A 14,604-nucleotide genomic window follows, 5' to 3' on the forward strand; every position below is an offset into this window, starting at 1 on the left:
TCTAATTTGTCAGCTGACAAAATTATTACAATAACTTTGGCTCAGTGGTCTATTCATTGTGAGGACTCTTACTGGAGCTATGTGGCAGCATTAGCTCACCACTTTGCCACATGACTGGGTTAGCCAATCCAGTTCACTTTATAAATGAGGCTAGTACATAAAGCAAAAGAGCTGGTGAGGGTGGATTAGGAATTCATTATCAACAAAAAAAGCATCAGGCTTGGTCTCCAATCTGTTCCCTTAGATGTGACAGAACACACACTGAAAACAGTGAAGGACAAGTGCCTTAAGATGTACTCCTGTCAGAATGAAACAACTTCTCAGAAGCTATTTGGCACACTGACCTGACTCCTAAAGCCACTCTTACAATTCCCACCAGCTGCTCAGTGCTCTGTAATACAGCTGTTGTACAAATATAGTGGCTTTCATTTACATGTGTTTATCCTTTACACTTCACTTCACCTTCTGTTCCAACTGCGCCTCTTTTATATCACCATAGTGAGAATTCTGCCACCTTTCTTTGTTTTCTGCTTGAGTATTTTGCTGCCTCGGTATCTGTGAAAGCAATATAAGAGCAAGATAGAAGCAGATGGAAATGAACAGCACAGCACGCAAGCAGCCGGGTGTAGGAGTTGCATGAAGCTCCAGGAAATATTTACCAACAGTACAGTAGGAGAGGAGAGCTTCATTTGGAAAGTGTTTCCTCCCCCACTTAGGCTTGCTGTATACCTTGTTTGTTTGTTTTAAAGAGCGTAACAACTCTTGGAAGCAGATGGTCAGATTAATTCCCTGGAGATGGGATACAAATGAAAACTCACTGGCTGAAAATTATTTACTTTGTGCCTTGGGGGGTGGGGGTGGGGAGAAGAGGAGTAGAAATGAGAACAGGGAGAAAGGATTTTTCTGCTTTTGCTTTTATTTATCCTTTTTACAGATAAAAAATAATTTTCAATAAATAGTTTATACTGAAATTTACTCCAGGAAGACATCACAATCTCCATGGCAGTGAACACACACATACTCTCCTAGAACACAAACCTCTAGCCTCCTGGGCCAGTGTTTCAGATGGAGATGTACTTTCACCAGCACAATCACTCCCGCCAGGCAAAGTGTTTTGCTCCAGAGATGAGCATGATTTCCTTGTTTTCCACACTGCTAATTCAGCTTGTGGAATAAGGAGACATCTCTCCTGCAAGCTCTGAGTTATATTAGGTTCATGAGTACCTTCCTCCTCAGTTTGATGTGGTTTAGTTAAACCAGTCTTCAAATCCACAGACCTTGAAGAGCTGTTACTTCTGGCGTGTGAACTGTTTCACTGTCCTTTCGCTCTCCCTTTTCAGTTCCTCAATGTGAGCATCTAAGCGTTCCAGGATATGCTGAGATCTCACTTCTTCCTCCTCCAAAAACCTTGCTGCTATTGAGCCAATCGGAGCTGTAGGCAGGGGGCACTAAAGGAAAACAGAGATGTTAACGGGGCTCATAGGCACACAAATAAACTGCAGCAGGAGGCTTCAACAGATGCAATATTCTGGCATTCGACTGTGGGGGGAAAAACTGTGCATTTACTTCAAGTGAAACTGTACTGAACCACAAACAGTTTCAACATGTTCAGGGAACCTAGAATTTAAGTTATGTCATTATGGAACTTATTGAGGTGGCAGATTAGGAACCTTAAAAGGTCAGCTGGAAACAGTGACATTCTAAAAGTGAGGTCCCAAGTGGCTAAGTTAACAAATGACTTAGGAGCAGAAGCCTGACTGGAAGAACCATAGCTGGGACATCTGCTCCTAAGTCCCTTGCCACTCAGCAAGGAGCTAGATTTTGAATGAGCAAGGCCCTCAGGATGCCACAAAAAGCCTGAAGTAATATGAAATCAATAATGCATAGATTGGGCGTGCTTCCAGCCTGTCGAACACAGTAAAAAGAGTGCCAGCCTGAAGGTCAGCAAAAACAGGATTCCAGTCATACTTTCAAAAAGTACAGCACTACATGAGTTGTGTTGACACTCCCCCCTCTGGGCCAAGTCAGGCACTGGGGTCTCATGCTTAGACAACTCACTGATACAACAATTCAGTCCTAGTTGCTAGTTGTAGGGCACACAGGGAAAGATACTGACTCTCCAGGTAGCTTCAGCCAGTCTCCAACAGCAGAGAAAAATCCCATAACATTATCGTGGCACATGTAACTGCTCTCCATAACAAGGACTTCACATGTCCAGGACTGAGTGGGAGCTACTATTGCATGGAAAATGACTTCCACAGTTACCAACCCGACCACCACACTTCTAGGGGGAATCCTGGCCGTGGGGAAGTTGGTGGTAAAATTCCTGTTGACTTCAATGGGGCGAGGATTTCATACTCAGTGTTGAACTTTCTACACAGCTTTAGGGTAACTCAAAAGTATGAAAGAGGTTGTATAAAACCATTGTCTAATGCAAGTTTAAATCATTACAATGGTTTTATTACCTGAGTCTAACCACCTTTTCCTGTGCATGTTACTCATGCACCTGCTGCCGCCTGTCTCTTCCCCACTGCGGGAATGAGTTTCTGAGCAGACTATGAAGTCCCTGCTTTCTTTTATGTACTGCCTCCTTGAACATTACAGGTTTCTGAGGCATGAGTCCCATGCAGCTGGGAGGAATGCTCTGAGCTCCCATCACACTCCTCTTCAGTCAGCTCTTGTCATGTATTCTTTCAAATAAAAACAGAATCTGGTTCTGCCACTCACTTGCCTCCCCTAGACATGTCCCCCTTTCATGGGGCAAGCTTTGGAAGCTAAGTTTCAAACTACATTAAAAATGAGAGGAGACTTTCAGAGAAGGGAATGTGGGGGGAGGGGAGATAAAATATGAGATCAGAAAGGAGATGCTGTCCATCAGGGAAAGCCTGCCTTCAATTTCTTGGCAAGAGAAGGCAATTGGTGATTTCCACATCCACAGAGAGCCTCCTGGATTTCACCCAAGACAGAAAATCCTGGCCTTTCATAGACTCAGACTCTAGGACTAGAAGGGACCTCGAGAGGTCATCGAGTCCAGTCCCCTGCCCACATGGCAGGACCAAATACTGTCTAGACCATCCCTAACAGACATTTATCTAACCTACTCTTAAATATCTCCAGAAATGGAGATTCCACAACCTCCCTAGGCAATTTATTCCAGTGTTTAACTACCCTGAAAGTTAGGAATTTTTTCCTAATGTCCAACCTAAATCTCCCTTGCTGCAGTTTAAGCCCATTGCTTCTTGTTCTATCATTGGAGGCTAAGGTGAACAAGTTTCCTCCCTCCTCCTGATGACACCCTTTTAGATACCTGAAAACTGCTATCAGGTCCCCTCTCAGTCTTCTCTTTTCCAAACTAAACAAACCCAATTCCTTCAGCCTTCCTTCATAGGTCATGTTCTCAAGACCTTTAATCATTCTTGTTGCTCTTCTCTGGACCCTCTCCAATTTCTCCACATCTTTCTTGAAATGCGGTGCCCAGAACTGGACACAATACTCCAGTTGAGGCCTAACCAGCGCAGAGTAAAGCGGAAGAATGACTTCTCGTGTCTTGTTTACAACACACCTGTTAATGCATCCCAGAATCATGTTTGCTTTTTTTGCAACAGTATCACACTGTTGACTCATATTAAGCTTGTGGTCTACTATGACCCCTACATCTCTTTCTGCCATACTCCTTCCTAGACAGTCTCTTCCCATTCTGTATGTGTGAAACTGATTGTTCCTTCCTAGGTGGAGCACTTTGCATTTATCTTTATTGAACTTCATCCTGTTTACCTCAGACCATTTCTCCAATTTGTCCAGATCATTTTGAATTTTGACCCTGTCCTCCAAAGCAGTTGCAATCCCTCCCAGTTTGGTATCGTCCGCAAACTTAATAAGCGTACTTTCTATGCCAACATCTAAATCGTTGATGAAGATATTGAACAGAACCGGTCCCAAAACAGACCCCTGCGGAACCCCACTTGTTATACCTTTCCAGCAGGATTGGGAGCCATTAACAACTACTCTCTGAGTACGGTTATCCAGCCAATTATGCACCCACCTTATAGTAGCCCCATCTAAATTGTACTTTCCTAGTTTATCTATAAGAATATCATGTGAGACCGTATCAAATGCCTTACTAAAGTCTAGGTATATCACATCCACCGCTTCTCCCTTATCCACAAGGCTCGTTATCCTATCAAAGAACGCTATCAGATTAGTTTGACACGATTTGTTCTTTACAAATCCATGCTGGCTATTCCCTATCACCTTACCACCTTCCAAGTGTTTGCAGATGATTTCTTTGATTACCTGCTCCATTATCTTCCCTGGCACAGAAGTTAAACTAACTGGTCTGTAGTTTCCTGGGTTGTTTTTATTTCCCTTTTTATAGATGGGCACTATATTTGCCCCCTTCCAGTCTTCTGGAATCTCCCCCGTCTCCCATGATTTCCCAAAGATAATAGCTAGAGGCTCAGATACCTCTTCTATTAATTTCATAGATATGCAGCGGCTAGTCTCATCCAGTTTGCTACTTCTTCAATCACCTCTTTTTTTTGTGACAAATGCTGCCTGCTGGCAAGCTCCCTTTCTCTACTAATGCTGTAGGAGAGTGATCTATCAGTGGCAGCCCTTTAAGAGCCACAAAATAGTGACAAAATACAGTGTATGGTGTGGGAAGAACCAAAAACCTCCAAGTGTCCTCCAGTCAGTACTAGGAAATATGTGAACTAATTTCCTACCTCAGAAACTTAATTTCTTCCTCCCTATCCACTATATTTTCAGCATAGCAGTTTTCCCTCTCCTACAAAATATTAAATGCCTGAGCCAAGTTTCACCAGATACTGATACAGAATATTTAATAACTGAAGCGGGTTGCTCACGTCAGTTGGCATCAAGGAGAAGTTCACTACAAGCTGAACCAACTTGGAGTTTAGAATTTGTATTTCAGCAGAAAGTCTTGCCCCAAAGTGTTCTGGGAAATAATCCTATTCCAAACCATCGTTCTAGTTCTTAGAGTATTCAGCATCTCTGTACTATTTGCTTTCCTGGCTCTCGGTTACAATGTACCTATACGTACACACACAGTATGGTGGTGTTTAAAAGGTAGTCTCTTAAACCTGCTTATATTTGTCACATAAGAGAATGGAGAATCCTGACTATATCCCTTCTCCCTGAACAGTGACCAACAGCTCCTATATTACTACTTACCAAGGGCACAATTTCTCTCTGTTGACTAGAGACTGACTCCCTGGATGCATCATCAGTGAAATCTTGTTTTCCATCCAGCACAGGGGGCAAAGGTTCTGCTCCCAGCAGCGAGTCAGAGGACAGGGATTCCTTAGAGCTGCTCCTGCTGATGTGGGGGCTCCGTCCACCTGCTGCACAAGACACAGCGCCCATCCCAGGCGACACATGCTGGGCTTTCAGAGTCTGGATCACCCCTTTGTAGTGCTTAATGGTCTTTTCAAGCCTGGCCTGCAGTTTCCTTCTTTCTTCCTCGTGTTTGTGCTGCAGCTCCTGGGTTCTTCTGGAGAGCAGGACAGAAAGCACAAATCTAAGGTCAGGACAGTTTAGCTCTGTTTTACAGATCTTATGCAAGGGCCTTTCCTTGGAAAAGTTCAGAGAGGTTACTCTTCACTTTCCTGATAGCAACCAGTTTGAATTGCCAAGCCTATCACTTGTTTTCACAAGTCCCCAGAAGTACATCCAGTCTCCAGGGAATTCACAACACCATTTATTCTATTGTTCTGGTCATTTTAAGTATTACAATCTGTGGAACATCCTATTACAACCACAGCTTCCTGTGCCACAGCTAATTCCTCTACAAAAACCAGTACAAGTTAACTGAGGAGAATGCATGCATGCTTCATATACGTGCTCATTTTGCTACACAAAAGCAGCTAAGCATAGCAGCAACGAAGAAGAGCACCAGTAAGGGCATGTTTACACAGCCTGCAGCAGTGAGTTGTCCAGCCCGACTTGACAGACTTAGGTTAGCAGGCCTCACACTAGTGGTCTAAAAGTAGCTGTGCAGACTGTACTTTGTAGATCCAGCTTGGGCTCTGAAGTCCAGCCCCCACTCCCTAGACTTCAGAGCCCGAGGTGCACAGTCAAAGTGCTGTCTGAACAGCTACTTTTAGACTGCTAGTGCAAGTCCCACTAACCAAACTCTGTCAACCCAGGCTGGGAGCCCCAGTGTCAAATCCAAAATGCTACGTAGACGTAGCCTAAGAGGCCAGCCAGCACTGCAGAACGAAGATAACAGGGACTAACAGCTATTGCTCCATTTAAAGCACAACGGCAAATTCCAGAATGGCCTTGTGTAAGAGTTTTGGGGTAGATATTCTGTACAGAATGTGTCATCAGGCACCTATTCGTTTGCCTTCTACTTTCCTTTGTAATAATAATAATAAAAAAACCTCTGTTTCCATGTCATGCTCTTACCTGCTTTCTGTATCCTTGATCTCAGCCACTTTGCTTTGCATTTGCTGCACGATGCTCTCATACTTGTCCCGGCAGACCTGAGTGGAGAACTCTAACTTAGCTTTAGTCTCTGCCAGATCCTTCTGCAGTTGCTGATTCTCAGCCTCTAATTTATTTAGTGCTGTGGCGTAGCTGTCTTGGATGTCTGTTACAGGGACATCTTTTGCCTAACAAAGGGAGAGATGTTGAAGTCAATCCAAACTTCTGTTTTTCAGGATTTTGACAGAGATAATCTAGATCCAGAGCACAGATGGACCACGTTCTTCCTAGAACGTATTCTAGGAGTCTCATTTTAAGGAGTGAATTTTCCAGGCTTTTTATTAGCAATGATACCTCCAGAGGGTAAATCAATTGCTGCTCTCTTACTGAGTCTGCAACCAGACAGAATGAGCTAATCAAATAAGCAGAGATGTGAATTCCCTTCATTCATCTCAGCTGGGTGTAAACTTTGAAGCCAAATTTGGGAGTCACTTAACTGCTAAACGACTCCTTAGGTATACCCAAAACACCTGTGTTTGCACTGGTGTGGCTAGATGTACTAAGCACCTTCTATTTATTTGAATGGGCTTTACACAGGGAATGACTTCTTTCCTGCTGCAGCAAAGTGGTAAAGTAATGACCTGGGACTGACAAATCTAGAATTCTGCCTCCAAGAACCCTTTATAGACAAAAGAAACTCCCTCTCCCCCCCTCCTCCAGCCAATGCCAGGTCTGTGGCCATGAGCAGAAATGTATCTAGTTCTGAAATGCCACTTCCAATCTTTTCTCCAGATTTTACACATTAATTACTTACATTGTTAAGTCTTTCAAAAGCAGGAATGGGTTGTTTGTACACAATTACAGTGATTCAGTTTTTGGCATCTAGTTCCCTCCCTGCCCCCTTTTCTAACTGGGGAAAGGAAAAAGACGGTTACTCACCTTTGTAACTGTTGTTCTTCGAGATGTGTTGCTCACATCCATTCCAGTTAGGTGTGCGCGCCGCGCGTGCACGTTCGTCGGAAACTTTTTACCCTAGCAACTCCAGTGGGCCGGCAGGTCGCCCCCTGGAGTGGCGCCGCCATGGCGCCCAATATATATCCCTGCCGGCCCGCCCGCTCCTCAGTTCCTTCTTGCCGGCGACTCCGACAGTGGGGAAGGAGGGCGGGTGTGGAATGGATGTGAGCAACACATCTCGAAGAACAACAGTTACAAAGGTGAGTAACCGTCTTTTCTTCTTCGAGTGATTGCTCACATCCATTCCAGTTAGGTGACTCCCAAGCCATACCTAGGCGGTGGGGTCGGAGTGAGAAGTCGCGGCATGGAGCACTGCAGTTCCGAAGGCCGCATCCTCTCTCGACTGCTGGACCAGGGCGTAGTGGGAAGCAAAGGTGTGGACCGATGACCAGGTCGCTGCCCGACAGATTTCCTGGATGGGCACACGGGCCAGGAAAGCCAGCGACGACGCCTGCGCCCTGGTAGAATGCGCAGTCACACGGCCCGTAGGGACATGGGCCAAGTCATAACAGGTCCTGATACAGGACGTAACCCACGAGGATAACCTCTGGGAGGAGATAGGAAGCCCTTTCATACGGTCCGCTACCGCCACGAAAAGCTGGGGGGATTTGCGGAAGGGTTTGGTCCTCTCTATGTAGAACGCGAGAGCTCTACGGACATCCAGCGAGTGGAGCTGCTGCTCCCTGCCTGAGGAGTGAGGTTTTGGGAAAAAAACCGGGAGGAAAATCTCTTGGTTGACGTGGAAGGCTGAGACCACCTTGGGTAGAAAGGCAGGGTGTGGTCTAAGCTGCACCTTGTCTTTGTGGAAGACCGTGTATGGGGGGTCCACCACAAGGGCTCGGAGTTCCGACACCCGTCTAGCTGAGGTGATAGCTACTAGAAAGGCAGCCTTCCAAGAGAGGTAAAGCAGGGAGCAAGTAGCTAACGGCTCAAAGGGGGGCCCCATGAGCCGGGACAACACCAGGTTAAGATCCCAGGTTGGAGCAGGGGGACGGACGTTAGGGAATAACCGTTCCAGCCCCTTAAGGAATCTCGACACCGTCGGGTGAGAAAAAACGGAGCGACCGTCCGCACCCGGGTGAAAGGTGGAGATAGCTGCCAGATGGACTCGCAACGACGATAAGGCCAGACCATGTTCTTTGAGGGACCAAACATAATCTAAGATTTCGGATACCGAAACTTCCATAGGGCGGAGATTTCTCTCTACGCACCAACAGGAGAAGCGTTTCCATTTCGCCGAATATGTGGCTCTTGTGGATGGTTTCCTGCTGCTCAAGAGCACCTCTCTCACAGGCGTGGAGCAGCGCAGCTCGGAACCAGTTAGCCACGCAGGAGCCACGCCGCTAGGTGCAGCGACTGCAGGTCTGGGTGACAGAGGGACCCGTGGTCCTGGGTAATCAGGTCCGGATGAAGGGGCAGGGGAACTGGGTCGGCTACGGCCAAGTCTAGCAGCATGGTGTACCAGTGCTGTCTGGGCCATGCCGGGGCCACCATGATCACACGAGCCCTGTCTCTGCGCACCTTCAGGAGGACCTTGTGAACCAGAGGGAACGGAGGAAACGCATAGTACAGGTGGGTCGCCCACTGGATGAGGAAGGCATCCGCTATCGACCCCGGCTCCCTGCCCTGAAAGGAGCAGAACGCTTGGCACTTCCTGTTCCCCTTGGACGCAAAGAGGTCCACCCGGGGATAACCCCACCTCCGGAAAATGGAGAGAGCGACGTCCGGTCGAAGGGACCACTCGTGTGACAGGAAGGATCTGCTCAATCGATCCGCCAGCGTGTTCCGTACTCCGGGAAGGAAGGAAGCCCTGAGGTGAATGGAGTGGGCTACGCAAAAGTCCCAGAGTCGTATCGCCTCGAGGCACAGGGAGGAGGACCTGGTGCCGCCCTGCTTGTTGATATAATACATGGTCGTCGTGTTGTCCGTGAACACGGCTACACAACGACCCTGAAGCTGATGACAAAACGTTTGGCAAGCAAGGCGGACCGCTCTCAACTCCCTCATGTTGATATGTAGCCCCACCTCCTCCTGGGACCATAGGCCCTGCGTCCGCAGGGTCCCTAGGTGGGCCCCCCAGCCTAGATCTGAGGCATCCGTTGTCAGGGATACCGAGGGCTGAGACGGGTGAAAGGGAAGACCCGCACACAATACGGACTGGTCCACCCACCAGCCGAGGGAATCTAAGACCTTCTGGGGGACTGTGATTAACATGTCTAGCGGTTGCCTTGGTCTGTAATGACTGATAAGCCACAGCTGGAGAGGCCTCATGCGGAGCCGAGCGTAGTCGGTCACAAAAGTGCACGCCGCCATTAGACATGTCCTCACTGACGTCAACGGGGCTGACCGCAAGCGTTGAACGATCGCCGCCATGGTCTGGAACCGCTGCCGAGGCAGCGAGGCCCTGCCCACAGTGGCGTCCAGGACGGCCCCGATAAATTCCACCTTCTGAGTGGGCCTCAGGGTGGACTTGTCTGTGTTTATCAAGAGGCCCAGACTCGCAAACATGCCGGTGATCACGCGGACATGGCTGTACACCTGCTGTTCCGACGTGCCCCGAATCAACCAATCGTCCAGATAAGGGAACACGTGGACACGGTTGCGCCGAAGATGCGCCACGACAACTGCCATGCATTTTGTAAACACCCTCGGGGCCGTGGACAGGCCAAACGGGAGGACCGCAAATTGATAATGACGAGCCCCCACAACGAAGCGGAGGAAGCGTCTGTGGCGTGGCCAAATGGCAACGTGGAAATACGCGTCCTGCATGTCGAGGGCGGCGTACCAGTCTCCCGGATCCAGGGATGGAATAATGGTCCCCAGGGATACCATGCGGAACTTCAACTTCACGAGGTATTTGTTGAGTTCTCGCAGGTCGAGGATAGGCCTGAGGCCCCCCTTGGCCTTGGGGATCAGAAAATAGCGGGAATAAAACCCCTTGCCTTTCTCGTTTTCGGGAACCGCCTCTATAGCTCCTTTGCTGAGGAGCGTCCGCACCTCCTGCCGAAGGAATTGCTCGTGAGAGGGGTCCCTGAAGAGGGACGAGGAAGGAGGGCGGGAAGGAGGGAACGAAACAAACTGCAGGCGGTACCCCGTCTGCACCACGCTCAAGACCCAGCGGTCCGATGTTATTTGGGACCACGCCGGGAGGAAAAACGAAAGGCGGTTGGAAAACGGAGGGGAAGGATCCGTAGGGGAAACTGTTACTGCGCCCTCGAGCGCACCTTCAAAATGAAGGCTTAGGACCAGGCGGGGGTTTTGAGGAGCCTTGGTTCTGCCCCCCTTGGTTCCCCGACTGCCTGCGCCTCCCGTTCCTGCCGCGGCGCCTGTAAGGGTCCTGCCGCTGGCGGAACTGGGAAAACGGCCGACGGTGCTGCTGTTGCTGCGGCCTAAAGGGTCTACGCTGTGTCACGGGGGTGTGCATCCCGAGGGACCGCGCAATGACCCGGTTGTCCTTTAAACTCTTAAGTCTGGGGTCTGTCTTATCGGAAAACAGGCCCTGGCCTTCGAAAGGAAGGTCCTGTATCGTGTGCTGGAGCTCTGGCGGAAGGCCGGAAACCTGCAGCCAGGAGATGCGACGCATCGTAACTCCTGACGCGAGGGTACGGGCAGCCGAGTCCGCAGCGTCCAAGGAGGCTTGCAAGGCCGTGCGCGCGACCTTCTTGCCTTCGTCCAAGATGGCCGTGAACTCTTGGCGAGCATCCTGTGGCAGCAGCTCCTTAAATTTGTCCACTGCCACCCAGGAGTTAAAGGCGTATCTGCTCAGCAGGGCCTGTTGGTTAGAGACCCTGAGCTGCAGCGCCCCAGCCGAATACACCTTACGGCCAAGGAGGTCCATCCGCCTGGCTTCTCTGGATTTGGGGGCCGGAGCCTCCTGGCCGTGACGCTCCCTATCGTTCACCGATTGCACTACCAGTGAACCGGGAGTCGGGTGAACATGTAAATATTCGTACCCCTTAGAAGGGGCCATGTACTTCCTCTCGACTCCTTTCGCTGTCGGAGGGATGGAGGCCGGGGACTGCCAGATAGTATTGGCATTGGCCTGAATGGTCCGTATAAACGGCAGGGCGACCCTGGTGGGAGCATCGGAAGAGAGGATGGTAACAATTGGGTCCTCTATCTCCGAGACCTCCTCTGCCTGCAGACTCAGGTTTTGAGCCAATCGCCTGAGGAGGTCCTGGTGCGCCCTGAGATCCAGCGGGGGGGGACTGTTGGAGGAGGTACCCGCCACCGCCTCATCCGGGGAGGAGGATGATGAGACCCCAGGCACAATAGTGTCCAACTGAGGGTCTTCCTCAGCCCTCGCCTCTGTCTCCGGAGCCGCAGCGGAGTCCTGCTGTTTGGACCCTTCGTCCCCTTCCGGGGAGGGAGGGGGGCGAGACAAAGAGGCTTCAGGGGCCCTACGCTCCGCAGTCGCCGGCCTAGCAGGGAGCTGCTGGGGGCCCTGGGCCTGATGGTACGCCCAGGGTGTCCAGAATCCCCACTGTGGGGGGCCTTGGTCCTGCAGCGGCGGATCAGCAAACAGCGCCGCCTGCCGGTCGGTGCCCAGCGCATAGCCGCTGTCCGTTTGGGAGGACACGGACGGCTGCCTGGAGGGCCACGGCGGGGCCGACCCTGGATGGTACGGGTCTGCGCGGGCCGGCACGGAGGATCGTCTCGGTGCCGGGGACCGGTGCCGGGAGTCATAACGGTGCCGGGACCGGGACCGGAATCTGTCACGGTGCCGGGCGCTGCTTCGGGACCGGGATCTGTCACGGTGCCGGGCGCTGCTTCGGGACCGGGATCTGTCACGGTGCCGGGCGCCGCTTCGGTGCCGGGACCTACTACCAGCTCGGTGCCGGGAGATCGACCGGGACCGGGACCTGCCACCAGCTCGGTGCCGGGAGGTCGAGCGAGATCGGGACCGGGACCTGCCACCAGCTCGGTGCCGGGAGGTCGACCGGTGCGGCGAGTAGCGTCGGGACCTGCTCCTGGAGTCGCGGTGCCGGTGTCGACTGGAGCCTGACCGCGACCGTCTCGATGCCGACCGGTGCCGCGAGTGCGACCGGTACCGCTGAGGGGAGCGGTGCCGGGACTGCGAGCGGCGTCGGGATCTGGAGCGCCCAAGACGTCGGGGCCTGGATGGCGAACGACTGTCCGTGGGCGGTGCCGACATCATGGGCTTGCCTCTGGACGTGACCCGCACCGGAGGAACCGGGGGTGGCAGCCGAGTAGGCTCCGTCAGGGCAATAAGGTCCCGAGCCGAGGCGAAGGTCTCCGGTGTGGATGGGACCATTATCTCAACCCCAGATCTCATGGGGGAGCTCGGCGGCACCGGACTCAACAGACCCGCCGGGCCCGGAGTCAACGGTGCTGACGGTGCCGGCGGCGCCGCGGCCGATGTCGAGGCCGGGCGTTCAAGCCGGGTCTGCCTGGCCGGAGTATTAGACTTCGACGGCCTAGGCACTGATTCCGGTGCCGGAGAAGGTCGGTGCCGAGGAGTCTTCTCGGTGCCGGAGCGATCCGGTGCCGGTGCCGAAACCACGGTCTGCGAAGTCGACGGGTCAAGTGCCGCCTCCATTAGGAGAGTTCGGAGCCTCTGATCCCTCTCCTTTTTTGTCCTCGGCTTAAAAGCCTTACAGATGCGGCACTTGTCAGATCTGTGCGATTCCCCGAGGCACTTCAGGCACGCTTCGTGGGGATCGCTGGTAGGCATGGGCTTCTTGCAGGCCGCACACTGCTTGAAGCCTGGCGAAACAGGCATGAGCCTGGCGCCCGGTGCCGGGAAGGGCTAAGCCCCCGGCAAGAAACTACTTAACAGCTATTTACTAAACTATCTACTTAACAATACTAATTAACAACTATATAGAACTAGAAATAAGCGATAAACAAGCGATAGAAACTAGGAGAGCTAGGGACGTGGAGGACAGCTATGCCGCGCTCCACAGTTCCAACGACCGACACGGCGGTAAGAAGGAACTGAGGAGCGGGCGGGCCGGCAGGGATATATATTGGGCGCCATGGCGGCGCCACTCCAGGGGGCGACCTGCCGGCCCACTGGAGTTGCTAGGGTAAAAAGTTTCCGACGAACGTGCACGCGCGGCGCGCACACCTAACTGGAATGGATGTGAGCAATCACTCGAAGAAGAATTTCTATTTCCCAACTGTTTTTCCTCTATAAATTTTCCTCCTCTTTCTCACAGACAATCCCAAAGCTGTACTTTGGAAAAAGTTCAGAGCCCACTAGTTAGTCTTCAACTTGCTGATAGTCTTGGCAATTCAAACTGGCTGCTATCACAGTCTATTCCATTTTGTTCACGTTCTTACCATGCCCTTATGGCCACAGTATCTCAGCACTATCTAGTTGTGCATTAAGCAATGAGACTAACATCTGCCACATGGTGCTTTGTTCTCTTTCTCAACCTCTACCCAGAGAGGAGAATTGTGTATGCAGCATGCAACTGTGTTTTGGTGGGGTTGTCAGGAGGAGTTGGTTTGTTTTTTAAGAGGTCTGTGTGATTCGCTGTTTACATTAAAGAAAGCAGGTTGGACATGTGTGCCTAGCACTTCAACAGGAAGATGGGGAGGTTTGGGATGGTCCTTAGTTCCTGGGAATCTCCCGACAGATTAGTACACAGCTGTTGAAAACGAGCTGGTTGAAAAACATGAGCAAAAACTGAACATTTGTATTTTCCCCTATTTTCCCCAGAAAAAAGTTTGGATAAAATATTCCCAACCAGTTCTAATAGGTTTTCTGTTGCCTGAATCCAGCTCTCTCTCCCCCACGACATATTGCTTTTGGTTACGTAAAATGCTGCCTACAAAGCAGACATCGTTAATTCCATCCTACACCCACTAAAATAAAATGCCACCGAAATATCTTCCTTCGGAATGTTGCTGCTACTTCATTTTAGTGTCACCGATTTTACTTTCCCATGCATTGCACAGGTGGGGAGTAACCCAGGCTGAAAGGATGATTTGCTCTGAGAAATCTCTGCAATAGTGACCAGTATATTCCAGCCTTTATGCTAAGCCCCATCTTTCTCTCCCTTTCTCTCCCAAAGCGACATCTAGTGGTAGCAGCAAGTCCAATAGATTTTCTGTAGATTTACATGATGTTTTTCAACACCACATCTCTGCCAGTGCCTACTGACTAAAGAGAGG

General features: G+C 50.7%; 1 protein-coding gene across 22 annotated transcripts in view; it reads right to left on the reverse strand.

The window, feature by feature from the left end:
• Positions 1-904: 904 nt before the first annotated feature.
• The window catches only part of CEP63 (centrosomal protein 63), a 49,199-nt gene continuing 35,499 nt past the window's right edge, over positions 905-14,604 (reverse strand). For all 22 annotated transcript variants that reach the window (XM_030574982.1, XM_030574974.1, XM_030574973.1 and 19 more), the window contains 3 exons: positions 6,430-6,635; positions 5,194-5,512; positions 905-1,448 (listed from right to left, as the gene is read on the reverse strand). In XM_030574982.1, coding sequence (XP_030430842.1) covers positions 1,290-1,448; positions 5,194-5,512; positions 6,430-6,635 — 684 coding nt within the window. In that variant the 3' untranslated portion in view covers positions 905-1,289. The remainder of the gene's footprint in view (positions 1,449-5,193; positions 5,513-6,429; positions 6,636-14,604) is intronic.

This window comes from Gopherus evgoodei, chromosome 9, assembly GCF_007399415.2.
Source record: "Gopherus evgoodei ecotype Sinaloan lineage chromosome 9, rGopEvg1_v1.p, whole genome shotgun sequence".
NCBI classification, from domain to species: Eukaryota; Metazoa; Chordata; order Testudines; family Testudinidae; genus Gopherus; species Gopherus evgoodei.